The sequence below is a fragment of the Cygnus olor genome, chromosome 4, assembly GCF_009769625.2.
Source record: "Cygnus olor isolate bCygOlo1 chromosome 4, bCygOlo1.pri.v2, whole genome shotgun sequence".
In the NCBI taxonomy this organism is placed as follows: domain Eukaryota; kingdom Metazoa; phylum Chordata; class Aves; order Anseriformes; family Anatidae; genus Cygnus; species Cygnus olor.
Window position 1 is genome coordinate 15181557 of NC_049172.1, and position 22058 is coordinate 15203614.

The window sequence follows — 22058 nt, forward strand, 5'->3', positions numbered from 1 at the left end:
TTCTAAGCTTGCCAGTTTTGATGAGCTCTGGCAGTTCTAGGAAGGTATTTGTGTTCAAAAATAGTTTAAAGGTGCTTACAATGGGTGAAATTAATCCAGAAGCACGAATTTAGTAAAAGGATTGCTGCAATAAAAGGTAATTGCTTTTCTGTTTCCACAATGAAGTAGTCAACTTACATGGCTCTAGCTGATCAGAGTTATTAAGGCCTTGCATGTTTTAACTTAATAAAATGATCCTCAAGCTGATAATAGGCTGTATTCAGCCATAATCATACCTGTCTACCAAGGGTGCATTAGTCCTGTAAGGTCCAGACTCTCCTCATGTCTTCTTCATAGTGATTACCGCCTCACTTGTTGTTTGTCTTAAATAGGAAATATTTGAAGCTAAATGCCAATGGTGTAAAACTGTGAAGAAAAGTAAAACTTGCAGTCTACGCTGTTCAGTTTCTGCAGCAATTTCCTAGTTCTCAAAACCTCTATGCATTAACTGTGTGGCATTTTTCATAACCTTTCTTCAGTACTTTCTTCAGTATCTTCTATGTAACAAAGCCAAATTGCAGCACATGCTTGGAAGTCCTCCAACTCCACAGCACTAAATTCTGCAGCTCTGTTTTAATAAACTGCAATATAGGATTTACCACAGTGTGGCAGTTGTGGAAACACTGTCTTAGAACTGACAGTATTTTGGGCTTTGCAGATTTTAGTCTACACAGCTATAGTAAACATGAGCAAAAAATCTGACCTCCATCATGGAAACATATTTTCTTAATAGTACAAGAAGCTGAACATATGTTTAACTCCCTCAAAACTATTTGTTTTGCAGTGAGGATTAGATCAACATGTCAAATTCAGTATGTTTTGACTCTTTAAAATTCAGGTTAGATAAGCTAAATTGCTCTCACTAAGTAGTTGAAAAGAAGCACTTCTTCAAAGTACAGAGCACTGTATTTCCCATGCCTTTTGTTAGTCTTAGTGTCTGCAGAAAGTTAGGAGCCTTGCTGGCCTTACTGCAAAAGACCTGACATCCTCAGGCAATCTGCTGCTGGCAAAAGCTGGGTGATGAGGACTGTTATTGATGAAGTACGGTGGAGCTGAACCTAGGGACTGTACTGAACAATTGTAGTCAGTTTTGTGATATGGGGCCTGAATACTGTGCTGTTCTGCATTCTGTTCACTGTTAGATGTTTCTGCATATCATCACGATCATAGGAGGAGTTTACCAGAATATGCTGGATTCTAAGTTACTACGAGAAACATTAATAAAAGCTGTATTGTTCTACCCACACTAGTTTGGGAAACAATTCACTTGCACTTTTGTGAAGGTTTTCTATGAAGAGATTTTAGCGGAGCTGAAGCTGTTAACAAAAAAAGCCAATGAAAAAGTTAATACCATGTAGGGAATTTTATTATACGAATATAACATTTTCTCAGTCTATTTTGTCCAGAATGCAACAAATGTCAGTTAAAATTGGGGCAGATTCTTAAGTACACTGGTACAACAGTGGAGTAACCTCACCTTGAACAGGAGGTCTGAAGCATCATCAGTCTAATAGCCTTTCATCACTAAGGACTTATTTAATAATTTCAGGAGTGCAGCATGTAAGACTATTCCATCTGAGCCAAGGGCAGCATTGTTTTCACACCAGTACTTCAGGCAAAGCAAGTGTTCCTAAGTGTTCCTGCACTGTTCCTATGTGTGACTTTAATTCGAAGCTCCACCTCTGAGGGTTTTCCTGGATTTATCAGTGAGTGTGGCTTAGAGGATCTTGGGGGTTAAGATGACAGGTGGAAGTTATTTTCGTGCTCCTGTTGTGTTGCAGAATGATGGCCTGTGCAGCAGGACTCTAAGCGTGTTGGATGGAAAAAAGATGGTTCTTGGAGGAAAGAAAGCCATTTCTGTGCTGTTTTTAGGACTTAAATATGTTCCTGTCTCCCCCTCAGCCACTGTCAGTGCATTTGTAAAAAGTGATGATAAAGCCTTCACCAGTCTCCTGCAGCTCCCAATTTTTTATGACCTTAGTTAACCGTCCAGATGGGCACTTTTTCAGGATCTCATGACCTTGGCTTCACTGTCCAATCTGGAAAGAGCTTTTCTGACAGGAGAGACATTTTGATTTATGGATGATGTTATAGGGAAGGTCAGAGATAGACTAAGAAAACTAGTTTTAAGTTCAGAGACCACAAGACAACACGCAGGAGGGCTGTATTTATGAAGTGTACCAAATTGAATGTGACAAGTTAGAGCAGCGATTACCGTTTTAGGAACCCTGTGTGATAACTAACAGCATCCCAAGGGATTAAACATTTATAATTCAATCTTATCGAGGCCAGAAGGAATTTACTGGCTAAGCAAGCAACTCTGCCCTGTAACTGATTTTTAGCATGACCCAGTTCAATGAGGTGCTTTGTGATATGTCCAGCTTAAAGCATATCCTAATAATTTTATTTACTGAGGAATATGCGTAAATGCCTTGCTGAGTCAGCAGCCTACAAGGAAGAAAGAGGGCTGACGGGAACAGCACAGCTATTCTTTCTTTCTTTTTGCAATTCTACCACGTTTCCTACAGCAAAATAGGCAGCACTTGACAAGAATGAAGACAGCAATGGCTGCACAGGTGAACAAGAATGCCAGAACATCCAGGCAGTGGTACTGGTACCAGGTGAGATGGTGAGCGGCTGGTCTCAAGTGCTTTGCTCCTTTGTGACGCATGACAAATTCAATCCAGAAGACAGCTCTGTCCAGAGGCTTAGTTGGCTGGTCGTGGTGTATCTTGGATAATCTTAAAGCATTTTCCTTGTAGCTGGAAAGAAAAAAGAAGAAACCAAGGAGATTTGTCACTGTTTCCTGAAGCAACCCATTCCACAGCTGGCCCTGCTCTTGAGAAAGATAGAAAGCACTGCTTTCACTTTCATCAATGTGATTTAAAAATATTTGAAACCAGCCCAGTTTACTCCTGTCTGCACAAAAGTCGACATGTAAACTATAATAGAAAAAGCCAATCTTTTGAATAGAAAAAGTATTCCAGTTACTCCGTTGAAAAAGCAACATGGAACTATTTGCACATCTGTTCAGATATTACATAGCTAGATTAACTAAGGATATTGGTGACTCAGGGGTAAGAGAAAGAACTGTGATGGCTCCAAACCGAGTACCTGTAACAACTGGCATTTTCACACAAAGCCTCTGAAGAACTTAACATTGAACAGCAGAGAGTCATCTCAGGAGCTGCTCTGAGCTTTCCAAGAGCTATCTTTCTCAAAGGCATCTTAAAACGTAATACAAAGAAAATAGTATTACTAAACTCTCCTTCTGGGAGATGCAAATTCTCAGTAAAGAGACAGTTTTCATCTGCAACCCAAGCACCAGCTATTCGGTATTTTGGATTCCCACAAGAGACAGCAGAATTTCTCACATCAGCAGCCCAAGGTTTTAATAACCTTATCCTATAGTAAGAACAAAACTCACGAGGAATTGTTAATGACTGCATTCACTGCATCAACTAGGTCCTCTGTCTTCAGTGTGCCGAAATCCAGCTCAACTGCAGCTCCCTTTGCCCTCATGTGAGCGATGTTGTCATGCTGGTCAGCAAACATGGGAATCCCAACCAACGGGATCCCGTGGTAGATAGCTTCATAGATCCCATTGGTGCCACCATGAGTAATGAAGGCTTTCGTCAAGGGATGGCCTGGAACAGGGAAGGAGAGATGTGTGTAGCAGCAGCAGACCGTGATCTCTGGGATATCAGAGCTGCCAACTACTTGGGCAGATGTGCTGCTAGAGAAGGCAACAGCCCTGCCCTCTGGATCAGCATCAACACCTGCACACTTAGCTTCCATACATTCATATTGAATGCAGTACATGAACCTTCACATTCACAACCCCAGAGTTACTTTAGCCCTTCTGCTGTCATGCAGTTCTAGGTTTTAGTTTTTACATGGCCTCAGGTTCATAGCAGCCCCCTTCTGCAGCCTTTCTTCAATCATTTTGAAGAATGAGCCCAGGAAATGAACTGCAGATGTGAAATGCAGCTCCAGAGTACAGAACTACTTTCTTACTGTCTTCCTCCTGCCTACAGGTGGTGCTTAGCCCTTCCAAACAAATGCCACTGGGCTCCCCAAGACAGATATTTGCTTAAGAGATCCGTCTGTATAGCTAAGCTCAAATTGCTGCCTTCTTGAGCTGCTGCTTCCTATTCCCTTTACAATCTGGCTGCATCTTCCATAGTTCTTGTATAGCCACTCACCTTGAAGTCAAAATCAGGCTAGGAAATTAAGGCTCCAAGAGCAAACCTCTCGAGGTACAAAACTAACTATAGCTGCAAGTGTTGTGTTTATTTTCCACCCAAATAAGCCGTTTTAGCAGAAGAACAAAGGAAACAGTTTTTCAAAGGGTGTAATGCATCCCAGATAGAATCAGTCTCACCAAGCAGGTCATTTTGGGGTATCCAGTCATAAGTCCTGGTGTTGGAGCCCAGAGCTTCTGGTTTCTTTCCTTTGTACCTCCAAAGGACCTTCAATAAAGGAATACTAAGATAAACACAGTGCCTGTGGCATGCCCTTCTGTATTATTACATGTAATGTAGGACCTTATCTTAAACCCACTTCCCTTTCCCCCATGATTCAAATAGCTTTGGCTCCAATTTATATCTTCAGTTAGTTATTATGGGCTTTCCACACACAGGGATTTTTATATTTTTGCGTATGAACACACCTCCATGCCATTTAGTTTGGGGGCAGGGAGGGGAGAGAAACACCGGAACGCTATGTGAGGCAACTCACCCATCTGCCTTTTTGCAGAGCCTAGCTTCTTGGCCATGGCATATCCAGCAGAGATGCAGATAGAAATCAAGCGTAAAAGGCTTGCTGAAGGGAATAAAAGTGACAAAAAACAAGGCAGATTGCTTTATACTTGAAAGTAAATTCACCTTTTGTGGAAGCTGGCTGAGCGCTCTGGCAATCACATTACTTTTTTCATCAGTCAGGTTGTAGACCATTGATCCGAGAGAAAATACCACAATGCCATGTTCTCCTGAGCTCTGAACAAATTCTTCCATTTCCTAGGAGGCAGAAAGCATGATAATAGTGATTTCACAATGCAGATTACGCAGATTATGTGAACAGAGAGCATAATTTAGTTTATTGAGGTGATATCTGATTGTGGCATATGAGTACCTCTGTTGACAGAAGGCTGTTACAAAGATACACCTGGCCATGTGCAAAACAGGCAACTTCTCCCGAAGAAGGATTGGGACAAGCATTGAGACAGGTAACAGAAGCTTTGTCTCTGAAAGCAAGTCAAGCAGTTTCAGGACACATTTCTTTCAGAGCATGACCAGCAGGAATGGATCCAGGTACTGGAGTTAGAAGGCCATACCCTGTGACACCCTCCCTAGCATAGTTTGTCGTGGTTCTCAATTTTTCTGGAACAGGTCCTATGCATTTCACAGCTCTGCAGCAAGAGACATTGCTGGAAACTGTTAGGTTGTTGCAACATCACGATCAGAGATTTGTCAAGACATTGCAGTCACTTTGTTAGCCAGTTCTGTATTTCCTCCAGTACAGCATGTATTGCTAACCAGATTTTACATGTCAGACCAACAGATCTTCCTGTTCATTCTTTTAGATGGTGTCGTATGAAATGGAGCATCCAAAAGGGAATGGCTATCCCTCTCCCTCAACTCAACCCTTGTAGCAGGGGTTGAGTTAAGAAGAGTTACAATTTTTTTTTTTCAGTAGACAACTTAAACTGAAAAATACCCTGCCTCCTATAAGGTTCCTGCAGGGGTGATATTCTAGACCAGAGCATGTCATGTTGTCATCATCATCAGTTTGAAATTCCACTTGAATATTGCCAGTCACAGCAGAACATAGGCTGGGGAAGCAGAATATTTTACTCTCGTTACAATGTTTTAAACTAAGCACTAATAGAGAAGTGTTCAGCACTATTCTCTTTCTGCAAGTCTTGGCTCCATTTTGTCTAACAAATTAGTCCAGTCACAGTACCTTGCTGCATCAGATATTTGAGTGTTTTCATGGGCTGGAGGTCTGTATCTTAGAATTAAATCTTACACTCTGAGGTAGTACGTATTTCTCCTAAAACAAACACCCGTATTTGCTCCTGGTGACCTCAGCTATCATTTTTTCAGACAGCAAGCTGTAATCCCAGCCTTCAGTGTGTACAAGTCTGGGCAGATTGCTCAATAGCTCTGTGCTCCCCACCAGCAGCAAAGCATCTTCTTTAAGAATGAGTTTTCTCATGACATGGCTTGCATGGCCGTTCAGGGAGGGAAACTGCTTGTGCGGATAACCAACCAGTGGCAGAACGAAGTCCGAATACCTTTGGCAATGGCTTTGCAGGCTGGCAATGAAGTCCTCCAACGAACTCAAAGTTGGGCAGGAAGGGGCGTGGAAATTCAAAATCCCAGTACGTTCTGATTAACCATATCTCTGCTTTCCCCATCGTCTCACACAGGGTTGTAGGCCTTCCTATGGACAAGGTGCAAGGCATTTAGGACAATTACAGGTATAATCTTGTTTGCAGTAGATTACAAAATAGGAGCTTTACCTTTGTCTTTTGGCACTCCCAGTCAAACTGAGCATGAAATGAAAACTTGGACAAATCTAGACCTTGCCCCAACCCTGTTCAGCCTTGGCAGGTTGCTGCAACCAAGGCAATAGTATCTTTACAACCACTTTGAACCTTCAGAATAAATTCAGAGCAGTACATGAGTAAGTTGGGAAGCATTTAGTTTCTGTGCATTTCTTGTATTTATGGAAGATTTTATTACCCATGCTTGCAATAAAAACCCACTTTGGGGAAGAGAACAATCACACAGAACTTAACATCCTAACAGAAGTAAATGAGTCACTAAGTGATGATCACAAATCAGGGAAGAAGAGAGTTTTTAACTGAGTTCTGTTGCATTTTTCAAATGGTGACTCAGACTGTGGCTACTCAGGCTACAGTGCAAAACAGGTACAGCCTTGGGGACTGGGTAAGCTGCTGCTGAAAAATAATTGGAAAATTTTGCCAAAACTAAAGGTTCTCTGAATGCAATTCTATGCAAAATCCAATGTCCCTAGAAACCCATTTATAGAAAAAAAAAAAAAAAAAGATCAATGGGAAAAACTCTTTTATAGCTTCCCATTTGGAAAAATACATATTCTTACACACATCTTGAAAGTTGTCTTCAGTATTTTCCCCACAAAGTGGAACTGAGATGTAAGAGGGTTAAAAGTGTTAATAAGTGATTTTCCAAAGTGAGCTCAATGCAAACAGGATCCAAGCAAAATAAGCAGAAAGATGAAAGTGGGGCACCTTATACTACTTGATCAGCATTACAAATAAAGTTTTGTTTTGTTTGTTTTGTTTTGCTTCTAAAGTGGAGGGTAATGACTCAGTTATAAAATTACTGGAGTGAAAATTAAAACTAGAGTGATACAAAGGTGTTGCTCTTTAAGTTGTATTCTGAAGTTGTTAAGTCTTACGTGGTAGAAAAGTTCAATCCAGGGAGAAGGGACTAGTTTGGAAGGCAGAGGGGTGTTCTTGGGAAACAGAGAAGAGATCAGAGGTCAGCAGAGTAATGCCCTTGTGCTTGCTGTTCAGTTGTTATCTGTATGAACACAGATATTCTGTACAAGGTTCAAAGTCCATTGAACTAAAAGGTCTCTTTAACAGACTTTGAATCAAGCATGAGCTGTACTAGGCTGGAACAAAAGTTTCAGGTATGTTGTTTGAGGAAACTATATTTCAAACTCTGGATGATGGAAGAAAGGGAAAAGTGAAAATACTTAACATTTATTCTTGGGAAGGGTGAACTCACACTTAGCATCCCATACCAAGCAGGGCTGCCAGATACTTCCAGGTGATGCATGCAATGCAACATGAATGAATGGTGCGTTGTGCTTCTCAGTTGTCCAAAGACAGTCAGCGTGCCTGTCCTCAAAATTAAGAAACAACAATTGTCCTCTAAATTCCTCTATAGGCACTAAAATGGGCACGCAGCTCATCGGAAGAGCTGACTAGGAGCATCATCATTGACAAAAATTGCGACTACGTGCTATAAAGATCCTTAAGTGAAACTGTAGCAGAACCACACATGTATCTGTTAGGCTGTATCAGCCCTAAAAGGTAAAGCACAATCTCTGTGCAACCTAAACAGAATTGTCATCTCTGCTGGACTCTGTTAAGAAATCAGGGTAACTGTACACTACTGCACATGGAAGCTGCTACAATGAATTTTTAAATTTTGCATGAAAATATTCTGCTTAACATGTAGAAAAGAATAAAAGAAATCAGAGATCTGTTCTACAGCAAATGAATGCAGTTGAGAATGAGGACTGAAGTACAGAACCAGAATGGGCTGGTGGCTGTGACAGAGCAGAGACTAGTGTCTTCTTTTGCAGTGATCCAGGGCCTCCTTCAGAGACCTTCCCCTTTCTTCTGTCAGAGCTGGAAGGAGCTCAGCATGATCCCCTCTAACATGGGACTACATCTTCAAGGAGATCATAAGCATAATTGTGAGACATCTAGAGAAAGTATTTTGATACTATAGCACTAAGCTCTCAAAGCATTCAAAAGGCACAACCTATGCAAGAGAGACTGCTCAGCAGCTGCCTTACCTAAGACATTACTGTAGTACCCATCCCATTCATCTCGCCAAAACTTGAAGAAAAATAAATCCGTGTAAAGGTAAAAGAGGAAGTTCCGCAGTCTCTCCACAAAGGACATCTGGTCCGTCATCCCCACTGTGCTAGCAGGCACATAAGAAGGTGGGGATGGGAGCCCACCACACAGCCTCTCTGCCACGTTCCCGTCAGAGAAGCGGAAGCTGTAGACAAAAGGGATTTCCAGTATTTGTGCTACAAGCTCTCCACCTACAGACAGAGGGTCAGCGATCAGAACATCAAACTTGGCCTGCTGCAGCTTTGCAATCAGCTGAGGGTTCGTCACCAAAGTGTCACAGGTCTGCTTTGACATTTCAGAAGAGGCACCTATGAGCTCTATCATCCTCCACATGACCTCCCAGGGGAACAGATTAGGAAGCTCATTCATCCAGAGATTGAGGAAGTCCTCCATGACAGCATTCAGTTTCTCCTTGGAAAAGGGCACTTGCAGGACCTCAAAAGTGAAAGGTGAAGAGGTGTCTTCATAGTTGATGAGCAGATTGCTTGATGGCACCAGCACAGTCACTTCATGACCCCGGACAACGAGCTCTTCCAGCAGCACTTTGATGTTGATCCAGTGACTTGCATCGGTGGGCCAGACCACCACCTTCCCACAAAAGCCAGCACTCCAGCAGCACGTGTAGGCCCAGAGCAGCCAGAGGAACCTTTGTCCCATCATCTCAGCAGTCCGTGCACAACTCCAGTCTGACCAGGCTGGAAGCAGCTCACTGCTCAGAGTGCAAACAACTTCAGAGACAGCCAATGAAAGTAAGATCCGCTTGGCGCCAGCCTTGGCAAGAGGGCATGTCGGAACACCAAACACTCACGGGAGGGCCAGGCAAGCAAAAAATCCCATTCTGGAGTCTCCTCCAGAGCTGCAGCCAATCTCTGGAAGTGAAGTCAATTCCTGTTTCTGCTCACCACAGAGTGCAATCTGCAGCATGTGAGGACCAGAAATCCTTGCCCTGCTGCCAGATCTTCAAAGTGAAGCTATACATTTCTATGCCCAGCAGGAGTTTGGGCTAGAGAGAGCACATGAGCAGCCCAAGGGACCTTTTTGTCAGCGAAAGGATTAACCCAGTCTTTTCTCTTGATTACAGTCAGATTTGCTTCTTTGCCCTGTAGGAACCAACCTACCTGTAAGGCCAGTTACAGTTTTAATCTCCTGATTTATTAGGTGCAGACACAACATCCTGCAGTGATTCACAACTAGCCCGCACAGAGTGCTCTCATCCTGTTTTCTCTATTACCAGATGTTGTGGGCACACTGCTGGAAGGTCACAGTCCTGGCAGAGGTCATCCCAGCATCAAGATCATCCCAGGGAAGAAACAGGAGAAGGTGAAGAGGTCGGGTTTTGCTTACCACCTCCTGTCCCCTCCCTGCCCAGGGCAGTTCTACACAAGAGGCCTGACTTCCCCTCCTGAAGGTAATCCCACGGAGCAATCAGAGATGCTTGGTGCAGCAGATGCGTTCTGGGAGGAGAACAGGCAGCTGCTCTTTCTTGAGCAGAAGGAGAATGAGGCTCAGGCTGAGTCTAAGCAGGGCCTGAGCACACCTCCAGGAGCTCAGCACCACCACATGGGACCCTCACTGGTCAGAGGATGGAGCAGGAGGCTTTCATCATGTCTCAGCCTCACCCCTCGAGAAAGACTTCAGACAGGAAAAGCCTTTAGACAGAAAAGCAGCTAAAGTCATCGTAAGGACACAGAAAAAGCTTTTCCAAGGAGATGGTGGTGGTGCACACGTGCACTGCACAAGCTGCAGATATTGCCACGTTGGAGTGCTTGGCCCTTTCTTTCACACCTCCTTCACCACTAGATACTGCCCAGACCAAAGCAGGTTGCAGTCAGAGGGCAGAACAGGTGGGTTAGCACAGGTTTTGTATATGTAACCTTAAATGCTAAAGCACACATTTTATGACTAGTAGAAAACCCAACAAATTACACAATTACACAAGCAGCCTAAGCTGACATAGCACTGGCTCAAAGCACACACTGCTGCCAGCACAAGGCTTTCTACCCTCTGCCAAACATGATAAGTAGCACACGTAAATATGCAGCTAAGTACTGCAGTAGTAGGACTTACTGCCAACTTAGCTTTCTCAACAAAGCCATGTGCTACTACAGATCTGAGAAATAAATAAAAACATGTAAGTCCTCACATTGGAATAATAATAGCCCTTTAATTCCTCTCCCTTCACCACACACACACACACATTGTCCTATTTCCTTCTAATCATAACAATAACTTCTTAAAACTTCAAAATTAATTCTGCAATTAATATTAATTAAACAAGCAAACAAGCCCAACTATCTTCTACTACTTCTTTTAGACACCTTCAGAAAAGCCAAGGACCTTTTCTCCTTGCTGCTGGGGGCCTTTCATCACTGCAAATTGAGACTCGGTGCACTTTTCCTAGCCAGCAGGGCTAGCTGCTCTCCCAGACCTTTTACAGTCCCTGGGAGGCTGCTTTCTCTCATACTGAAGAGAGCTAAGGATGTGAGAATGGTATTAGGGAAAAAAATGTAATGTTAGATAGCCTTCTACAGCTTTGTAATTTTCTTCAGAAGTTCATCAGTTGAATTTAGTAGGCATGCAATGTTATTTTGCTCTTCTTTGTGTCTGTTGCATTTGATGTATGATTGACTGACCTGTTTCTATTTCAAGTGGTGTTAGCACTGGTTTGCCCATCTTAAAAGTACCTATATTGTTTGAGCTGTAGCAGCATAGCTAGAAGCAGGTAAGGTTTGTACTTGCCTGGGTTGTTAGCTGTGACGTGGAAGATTTTGGAGGAAGGAAAGGAATTCAGGACTGCCTTGGTCCTGGCTGGTACCTTGTACCAAGGCTCTGGGTTTGTAGCCCTATGTGTATGGCAGGTGTAATCTCTATAAGTAAGAGCAGCCTTACCTAAAACATCACTGTAGTATTGATCCCAGTTTCCCCAGAAAAGGTAGTGATACGTGAAATCCTGCAGAGCATAGGAGACGATGTTTTTTAGCCTCTCCATGAAGGACATCTTGTCTGTTAGGCGGCTTAGGATGGCTGGCACATAGGAAGGAGGTGCTGGGAGCCCTCCGCAGAGTCTCTCCACCGTATTGCCTATGGAGAACCGGATGGTGTACACAAAAGGGATACCCAGGATCTCTGCAAAGAGCTCCCCGCTGGGCACCAGTGGATCTGCAACGAGAACATCGAAGGCAGATGCCCTCAGCCTTTCCATCAGCATCTTGTTCCTCAGGACTCCATCGCAGATGGTTTTGGTTACAATCTCCAGCTTGCGCAGCAGTTGAACTATCTTGTAAACGCTTTCCCAGACAGGTAACTCTCTCTCCTCGTAAACCAAAAATAGAAAGATTCGTCCATTATGGCAGCCATCTCCTTTTTGCTGATCGGCACCTCGACCACCTCAAAGTGGAAGGGCGAGTGCTGGGTGGCGTTGAGGATGAGGAAGCATGAAGGCAGCAGCACGGTCACCTCGTGGCCCCGGGCCACAAGCTCCTTGAGGATGTACTCCACATTGAGCCAGTGGCTGTTGTCAACCGGCCAGACCAGCACCTTCCCACCAGACCCTGAGCCCAGCACAGCCAGCAGCCACAGCACGGCCACCTCCTTGCCAGCCATGGTCTGCCTTGCTTCGCAGTGCGCCCGTGGCCTTCCTTCACTGGGAGCAGCAGGCCAAGCCAAGCCAAGCTGGGCTGGGCCTGCATGACACTGCCTTGCACTGCAGGCAAGGGGCCAAGGTAGCTGGTGCAGAATCCTGTCCTGGATAACACGTGTTTTCCTGGGGAAAGGGTGACTGGGACCATCTGGCACCATCTGGTGGTCAGTGGCTCGCTGAAACTGGGAGACGTTTCCTCTGGAGCAGTGCAGAGAGCTGTGAGCCTGGGGGGACTCCGCCCTGTGCGGGTCACATCCTGCTAGCTGTCCTGCCCGTCGTGCCTGCCTAACTACAGTCTGCTGGTCTGGGTACAAGAGGTGACTGCCATTTCTCTGGCAGCTGAAAGTGCAGGTGATGTTCACCCACAAAAAGGTGCAGGCACCATTTTGCTTCATAAAGCTGCTAAGCATCTGTTTACATTGCATTCAACGTGGAAATCTGGGTCTCGAAGTGGATGAAGCGACGTGGGAAAGCGAGCGACTCCAGTGTCAGAATAAAGCTGTCCTGTCCTCACGTGGACTTGCTTACCCAGAGCCAGCCCGGAGGGAGGCCAGAGCTGGGAGGTGATGGCATGGGTTGTCCTGCCTGCCACTAGGTGCCAATAATGCACCGTAAGTGGAACCAGAAACTACGCTAAATTGCTTTAGCTGTCGCCACGCTCCTGATTTGCAGGTAAGGAATAATGTGAGCCCTCTTTGCTGTGCCAGAACTGAGTCGCTGGGCTCCTGCCTAGCTCTGTTGCTCACAGTTTTCCTAATCATGCTGTTGTGCGAGGCTTTTGCTGTGGCTCCCGTGCTGTCCAGAGCGTGGTTTCCAGCATGAAAGCAAAGGTGGTGGTAGTGGTTGGGCCATGAGAAGCCAAGCTGGGGCCCCTATGCTATGGCCCATGTGCTGTGCACACGACAAGAGCTTGGTGTCCTTGCTGAGTCCCGCAGTGTGCAGGCAGTTGCAGGCGACTGCATCCCATGAGACTTGGAAGTGCCTCGTTTCAGGGGGTACGTGTGAGCTCAGTAAACAAGTCATGGTGACTGCGTGTAATTAACACGTACTTACCTAAATACGTTTTTTGATGTATTTGCTCAAAACAGTCCGGAACAAAAGCCTTCTTGCTTTCACTGTTTGCTTGTGGGTGGAGTGTGTTTGCACAAAACAGTCTTTACTTAGAGAGGGTTGGTTTTAATTACCTGTGATGTAAACGAAGTTTCTATTACAAAGCCACAGTGCACCTCGGTGTTGCTACTAAGGGTCAAGGTTGCGTGTAACTCTCCAGTCATGCCCCTGTCCCCGCCTTGTGATGCTCTGCATTAGGAAAGCAGCTCTGGTGCTGTCTGCTTTCTGTGCAAGCAGTCATTGAGGGGGAGATGTACAAGCTGAGCTCTCAGCAAGGTGAGCTCAGCTTATACATCCACAGTCCATGGTGTGAAAGTTGCTTCAGCCTCTGCATTAGAACCAAGTACAGCAAATCCAGCAGCTGGGATGCCTGCTGATCCCTGTCTCCATACAGTGGCATGCCTGCACAGCACCCTGTCAGGGGTGGGTGCAATTGATGGAGTCATACCCAGGGTGGGTAGGTTGGTGACTAATGGCTTAAGACTGTAAGTGTTGCCCTGCTAGCAGGATCCCCAGGGAAATGTGCCTCCTCCTTTGTAAATACATTTATTCTTTTGGTTTCTGCAATCCCTCTGACCTACAGTTCCAGATTGACGTATTGGCTGCCTGTAAAAGGTCCCAGTTTTGCCTGGCTCGGGCTGCCTGGCTCCTTCACTGGCAGCTTGCTCCTTTTCCCACATAAGGACGTAAAAATTTTTTTTTTTGCTGGCCATGCTGGCTGACGCCCTCCAGACCTTGCCTTTGCCTCCTGTTCTGCAGCTCATAACATGGGAGGCTGTGTAATGAATGAGAAGCGAGGTAGCAAAGGCTTACCTAAGATCTTGCTGTAGTAGACGTCCCATTCTCCCCAGTAGCTCTGGAAAACATAGTCTTGCAAGTGATAAGACACGATATTTTTTATTCTCTCGCTGAAGGACATGCGGTCGGTGAGCTCAGACAGGGCTGCGGGCGTGTAGGACGGCGGGGCTGGGATCTTGCCACAGTGCCTCTCCACGGTGGAAGCCGGGGAGAAGCGCAGCGAGTACACGAAGGGGACCGCCAGCTTGAGAGCCACAAGGTCCCCACAGAGGGTCACTGGGTCTGAGAGCAGCAGGTCATAGCCAGACCTCCGCAGGTGGGCCATCAGCTCCTGGTTGGACAGCACCGCATCGCACATCTGCCTGTTGAGCTGGTGCCAGCTTTTGGACAGTTTTCCCAGCTCCTTGTAAAACTGCCAGAAGGTCAGGGTTGTTGGCCTGTTGTTCAGCCACAGTGCCACGATCTCCTCGATCAGGTTCTCGATGGTGTCTTTCTTGAAGGGCACGTTAAAGACCTCAAACTTCTCTGTGGCGTCAGCCTTGGGTTGAATGAAGAGGGAGGCGTTGGATACCAGGACGGTGACGCTGTGCCCACGACGGATGAGCTCCCGTATGACTGTCTGCACATTTAGCCAGTGGCTGCCTTCCGTTGGCCAGACCAGCACATTCCCACAGCAGACAGGCCCTACAAGAGCAACCTGGAAAACAAGCAGCTGGAGGCACTTCATGGAGCTGCTGGCTTTTGCGGCCATGGCAGGATTAAGGGCTAGATATCCTGCGAGTTCTGCCTTCCAGCTGGGAGCACTCCACCTCTGCGCCGTGGCACTTTGCTAGCACCCCTAGCAAAGGCAACAGCCCGCTGCTGTGCGAGTGGGGCCTTTCAGGCCTATGTGTGGTCTGTGGACTGAAAAGACAGGAAAGGATTCTTGGTGATTTGCTTTTCCCTTCCTGCCTCCTACCTTGCTAGCTTCCCCCCATGGGGACTCCTTTCCCTAGGTAGGGGTGGCAGCAGTCCCAGCTGCTGTCAGAGGCCCATGCTACCCTCAGGCCAGTCCATTTGTGAAAGAATTTCATCCTTTATTTATAATACCTTTGTAGTTCCTCCCTGAGGAGCAAAATCCTTACCATGGAAAGGAAAGCAAATAACAAGGGGTCTCCTGCAGCTGTATTGGTGCCGTATCAGTCAGTAAATGCTGGAAGATGTACTAGTTACTACTAGAGAGTAAGTGGCATCACTGCCAACATTGGAGAAATGCTGAGGTTTGCTGGAGAATGTATAGCCACTTCTCACTTGAGAAGATCTGTTTTCAGTTGCAACAGCCATGGTGTCTGTATACCGTCATGTTTCTACTTTTTATGGTAGAAATTCACCTGTACCTAAAGATAATTATTACTTTTCTTTTTTTTTTTCTTTTTTTTTTTTTCCAGAAGAAGCATGGGGCTTTGCCAAAACAACAGGCAGCAGCGCTGCAGGAACTGCTTGCCTGAACGTTTGGCCAGACCTGTGACAGGACTGGCAGGGACAAGCAATGTTGCAGACATCATTAACCACCTCCTTAAGTAATGTCCCTCCTTAAGTAATACACGTTATGGCAGCTCAAGTGCGGGGAGGTTGTTGCTGCTGTCTGGGGCACATCAGCACCAACATGGTCATGTTGTAGGCTTGGTTCAGGTGTCTAACTATGGCTCTGTGTCCCTTCTGGCCCCTAGAAGTTCTTCTCAGTGTGATACCCACATCTTCTGGGCTGGCTCTCCCTTGGAAATGTAAGCACTATGTCCTGAAAGGAGCTCTTAACCACCAGGAATCAAAATGAAAACTAAAACCCGGACAGAAAATGGTTTGCTCAATCCAATGCAATTCGGGGGGAGTGAATAACATGCAGCAAAAATCTCTTACCTAGCAGAGACTTCTGTGGTAGAAGAGCATCTTTCTCTGGATCACACGCCAATCCGCTTCTGTGAGTTGTTGCTCACCTGCTCTGTGCCTGAGCAGCTCTGGTAAGCGTTGGCATCAGGCAGAAGGACCTTAAATAAGTTCCACCTGAACAGGGATTTTCAATAGGAGGAAGTAATACAATATGGGATGATCACAAGGGGGCATGTCTTCTGGGATTATTCATTTCTTTGTTATGCCCCAGTAATTTAATAGCCGGGATGGTCTTCCCCATGCTAGGGAATATCATGATGTTGCTACAGAGCCAGATTCTCAGAAGGATTTGCATCCTGTAGCTAAGAGATACGATGTCTGATGGCTAAAAACATCTTTTGCTTCCTTTAAGGTCCTAGCTGGCACAACAAAATTAGTTGTTAAATAATAGACTTGTTTACAAACTGCCCACAGGAACAAAGAGCATCCTGTGCTTTGTTTGCAAAGCATTTCAAGAGTTGTATGTTACCCTTGCTGGTAAATGCTGTGTGTGTGGCTGTTGGTTCTGCAAATCAAGGCAAGTGTTTACTGACTTGAAACTACAGGAATCTGAAGATACAGCTCCATGTTTTTTAAATGTTGTCCGTAATATTCAACCTGACTTTCTAACCCATCAGTTTGGAACAATTATACCAGCATGTTGTTATGGTAATTGGCCTAGCCTCCGATAGTTTCACCATGATCACAAAATCATAGGATGGTTTGGGTTGGGAGGGACCATCCAGTTCCACCCCCCTGCCATGGGCAGGGACACCTCCCACAAGACCAGGTTGCTCAAAGCCCCATCCAGCCTGGCCTTGGGCACCTCCAGGGATGGGCCATCCACAGCTTCTCTGGGCAGCCTGTGCCGGTGCCTCACCACCCTCTGAGTGAAAAATTTCTTCCTTCTATAAAATTTAAACCTACCTTCTTTTAGTTTAAAACTTATTCCTTGTCCTATCGCTACATGACCTAGTAAAAAGCCTCTCCTTCCTTCATGTAAGCTCTTTAAGCACTGGAAGGCCCACTATAAGGTCTCTTCTTTTCCAGACTGAACAACCCAACTCCCTCAGCCTGTCTTCGCAGGAGAGGTGCTCCAGCCCTTTGACCATCCTTGTGGCCCTCCTCTGGACCTGTTCTAATACTTCTGTGTCATGCTTGTGCTGGGGACCCAGAGCTGAACTCAGGCTTCAGGTGGGGTCTCACAAGAGCAGAGTAGAGGGGGAGAATCCCCTCCGTTGCCCTGCTGGCCACACTTTTGATTCAGCCCAGGGCTAGGTTGGCTTTCTGGGCTGCAAGCACACATTTCTGGCTTGTATTCAGTTTTTTATCAACCAGTGCCCTCAAGTCCTTCTTCTCAGCATTGCTCTCAGTCCCCTTAACCCCCCCAGCCTGTACTGATGTTTGGGGTTGCAAAGTCAGTTGAAGTCAGTCGAATTGTGCTCCTGAATTTCGTAAGCTTCTGTTTCTAACCCCCAAGTAACCAATTCCTCTGTAGCAATTAAGGGCTATTGCTAGTGGAACTGGAGGGTTAAATCATACTTTTAAAGGTAGGATTTAAAAGGGCAGCTTTTAAAGCTGATGCTCACGTTACTCTTAATGCAGCAAAGACAAACATTGTGAGGATTAGAGGATGAAATCCAGAAAACAAAAGTGGGCTGAAGAAAGTGGATGGTGTCATGTGTCTGCATTTCGCACATCTAGCATTACCGAACAGAACTGGTGCCGCCTCCAGATCTTTAATAGCTGTAGGTTATTCAAGGATAATGATGCAAAAGTTAGGGAATCCAGCCTAGTGCTTTCCATACGCAGGTACACAGGCATCTTCCACATTTTCCTGAATGTGGGTTTCAACTGGGCTTGGCAGCCCTGTTATTTCCAGTAAGCCCTGATGGCCACCAGCACCTCAAAACTTCAGTGCTGGAGCATAATAGAGAGGCTTTTGCCCTGACAAACACCAAAGGACAGCAATTTTCCTTTCTCTTATTTCAAGAGAGCAGCTTTGGGACTGAAGGGGGACTTGAAAGTCTTGAGTTATAAAAGACTAGCATTTGGGGTGGGGGCAATGTCTGGGTGGGGAAGGTTGAGTTGTCTAATTTGTAGGTTGGCCCATCCTCGAGTGCAGGCAGAAGTGTGTGGGATAAGAAATTTGTGGAGGCACGTGCTCAGGCTCAGTAGAACAACTACCCCCTTGTAAGCCCCAAGTGTCACAGGGAAACACCAGCAAAGGGAATGTGCTGGTACCCGTGCCATAACCACACTTCTCAGCCAGCTGGTGTCTTTATCTCAGCCCTCTACCCTGCTGCGAGAGGACAAAGATGTTCTCGTGCATACAGTATTTCACTGTGTTTCTTGGTTTAGTTTAAGATTTTATTCTCTGCGCCGCTCTTCGGATGCTGCAGGTCCACGTTTGCATGTAAATGTGTAGGCGCCGGGGTGGCTCATGCCATGGTCGTTTCCACTCTGTAAGGGAGAAAGAAAAAAAAAAAAAAAAGAAAGGATCCGGGCCGAGCCTTGTATGCATTTTCAATGAGCTTGCTAAGTCTCACAAGGCATGGCAGGGGAGACCCGCTGCAGCTGCCTGCAGGCACTTGTGCACCCCTGCCTTGCCTGCATCTGTCAGCCCTCCCACGGGACAGCCGAACGCAGTGGGGACCCCAAATCTGCAAACGCAGATGGTGTAGGTGTGACAGGAGCCATCCGGTGGCTCACCAGACAAGAATGGGCAGGCGTGCTCACCCTCCTGCCTTCTCGCGTGCGTTCACTCCCAGTCCTTCACCAGGGCTTTCCCTGGGCAAGGTGAGCTCAAAGGTGATTTATTTTAGTGGCTGAAGTTTGGACCCATCAGGGAGTTGGCCTGGCCCACAGAGGAGCCGGGCAAAGACCAGGCTGTCATGGATCCCGCCAAATGGCTGGGCAGCAGCTCTTGCATTGAGCCAGGCAGGAATTCATTCATGTGTTGGAATACGTGCAATTACGTGAAATAAAAAAAAATAATGTATGTTTGCAGCTCCACAGGGAAATGAAAATGAAATTGTGATTCCTGTTACTGCAACACCCACCTCCTTCTGCTGGATTTGTGGTGGATAGTTGCTAATCCCCCACTCGTACCTAACCTTGATGCCATACCACATCTGCCTGCTGGCTTTCTGTTCTGAAAAAGAACTTCAGAAGCAGAGGAAAGCCATCCTTGGACGGGGGGAATTAAAACAGGACTCGTGTTTTCTGCTTACGTGGGTGCAGCGTGTTTGCGGTGCTAAGCCAGCTCCGCATCCCGCTGGAGCGCTGTTTGGCTGCGGGGCACTGGCAGGCGCTGGCACGAGGTCTGCACCTGGGCCTCGGCGCACAAGCGGTACACACGCCACTTGTTCCCCAGGGGTATTTTCACGTACGATGTCTGTGCCTCGGCTTCAGCGTAAGTGGTCTTCTTCCTTGCTGGCATGGCCTGCGATGATGGCTCCTTTTGCGTTTGGTCGGGCGGGGAGGGCAGGGACTGCTGCCCACCTGCCTGTACAGCGGGCTTGGGGTCCGGGGTTTGTGTTCCCTTCTCCGCCTGCATTGAAAACATGGGTGGGATTTTGACTGGGGCTGGCATGTTCCCTGCTGATGGTGCCTCCAGGCTGGAGGAGCGACGGTCAGCCTTGGGCAGTGATGGGAGAGCACCCTCCGCTTTGGGTGCCACCAGCTCGGCGGTCTTCACCACCACTGCTGAGCGCAAGGCAGGGGTGACTGGAGGTGACACACGCACGGCCAGCAGCGAGGTTTTCACCGGTGCTTTGGCAGACTGCTTCGGCAGCTCTCGGCCAGGCTCTGGGACGCAGGCGGGCAGCCTCATGGAAAACCTCTTGCTGCTCTCCAGGGCGTACAGCGCCTGCAGCTTGGCACGGGCAAGCAGCGTGAAGAGAGGCACCGTGTTCATACGGAACGATGCAAAGTCCCGGTTTTATGAGGGTTTTTATGAGGGTTTTTACAAGAGTGTTTATGGGAAAGGTTTGTTCCCCCCGTGTGGGCGTGTTGGCTGGTGCTCTGCAGCATATGGGGCTTTGCAGCCCACCTCTGCCTGAAACCTGCAGGTGCATTGCCTCTCCTTGGCTGCTTTCCTACTCCACTGCTGCACTTTTCTACAGCAGTGTGGTGCTGCCACAGCTGCACTTTGAGGCCAGCACAAAAGATAAAAATAATAATAATAAAAAAAACTCATTGATAGTCGTGAACAAAAACAGTTTCTGAAGCATTTTGCACCCTTTGCATTTTACAGGAGCCGCTGGCTGCGTGTGAAGAGTGTCATTAGAGGGTCATCCAGCAGACCACAGATGCATCAGGAGCAAAACCATGCCTATGGGCTGGCAGGCAAACGCACAAGCCAAAGGAAGCAAGAGGGGGGGATGTTGGAAAGCCCAGCTTTGTATCAAAGTAGGTGTGCGAGAGGTTCGGGGAGGGAGGAAAATGCCTGGAACAAATAAAAAACAAGTCATTCATGTGCATGGAGGAGCAGTCTTTGGTGCAGTGGGGGTGCTGGGTGGAAGCAGCAGGAGCTGGAAAAAACGGAAATTCCTGCAGCCGGACGTTGGGATGAGGAGGGGCTGAGAAAAGAATTGCCAGAGGCAATCCAGTGTCTGAATAGACACCTTCAGCCCAAAAATACACAGCCGGGGGTAGATGGCATGAGGGAAGTCTGTGGAGCCACAGAAGGATGGGGGGAGATGAATGTGGACAAATGGCTGGTGATGTCTCAGTGCAAGAAACAAGGGACAGAAGGAAAATAACAAAACCTCCAACAAAACCTGCATGTTGTGGGGAAAAGCAACTCCCCAGAGGAGGTATGAGGTGCCATGGGATGCGGTGGAGGTCACCAGAGCTCAAGGGGGGATGATGCAGGTCTGGAGAGGACACAGGCATGGATTGACCAGGCACGGAGAAGCCACATCTGGCTGGGGAGCCCCTTCCCATGCGCCAGGGGACGGGGCCACGGGTGCAGGTATCTCCACGCCCCCCCCTGTGGTTACCTGGCTCACCTCGACCATCTTCACTTTCGAACCCCCTGGCTCACTGTTGAATGTCATGAAACTGCAAGGCAAGAGGGGACAGGCAAGGCAAGAGGAGTTGGACTCGATGATCCTTATGGGTCCCTTCCAACTGGGATATTCTATGATTCTATGACAGGGAGGCTCAGGGCCTGCTGCCTCCTCGTTGGACAAAACAACACAGCCCAGGGGCACCCACAAGCAGCATTGGATAAGACAGAAGCTTTCAGCACCTGAGGGAGAAGGAGGAACCCTTTGCAATCATTTTACTATAGCTTATAGCAGCATTTCTTCCAAGGGGGGAGCGCAGCTCTGTAAATGCCGCAACACCCACCTCCTTCTGCTGGATTTGTGGTGGATAGTTGCTAAACTCAAGGAATTTGCTGGAAAACGGAGCTAAAAGCAGTGGTATGTGGGGCTGTAACCCAATTTTTCAGCCCATGTCCCCAGCCAGCTGCCAGCCCCATCCCTGGAGCACAGTGGAGTGATTTCCCATCCAAAGGTCATTTTTTAACCTCTCAGACTATTTCACTCATATCTCAGCAATGGCATCTTCAGAGACACTCCCTGCCTGCAAACAGCAAATATTTCCTCCAGGTCACCCCTGTGCTGCAGCACTGCCTCGTGCCTGCGAGCCCTGTTATTTTTCAGTGCGGGGAGCCCTGCGGTGTGGCAGGGGGATCCCGCTCCTTCCCCCCCCCCCCCCCCCCAACGCCCCCATACCTGGTGATCGAGTAGGTGTCGGGTTGCTGGCAGCAGGAGAAGAGTTTCCAGGACTCTGACAGCAGAACAGCACAAAGTGACCTCCAGAACCCTCCCTTTGTTATCGCTGCTCCGGGGCAGGGGGGAAGGATGGGACCCCAGCCCTCTCCCAGCTGCCCAGGGCCACTTTTGC

At 47.1% G+C, this 22058-nt stretch overlaps 1 protein-coding gene and 1 long non-coding RNA gene across 2 annotated transcripts; one reads left to right on the top strand and one right to left on the bottom strand.

Moving 5' to 3' along the window:
• Nucleotides 1-1394: 1394 nt before the first annotated feature.
• LOC121068977 (UDP-glucuronosyltransferase 2A2-like) lies at nt 1395-15202 on the bottom strand. The gene is given in 8 exon segments (XM_040554559.1): nt 1395-2801; nt 3467-3686; nt 4424-4511; nt 4926-5057; nt 6338-6486; nt 11576-11995; nt 11998-12205; nt 14251-15202. Coding segments are annotated over 8 exon segments (2229 nt in total). The 5' UTR covers nt 14986-15202; the 3' UTR covers nt 1395-2524.
• Nucleotides 11945-20621, top strand: LOC121068978. Its single transcript, XR_005819173.1, has 2 exons — nt 11945-12998; nt 20398-20621. It is a non-coding gene; the product is annotated as an uncharacterized LOC121068978 (long non-coding RNA).
• Nucleotides 20622-22058: the final 1437 nt, after the last annotated feature.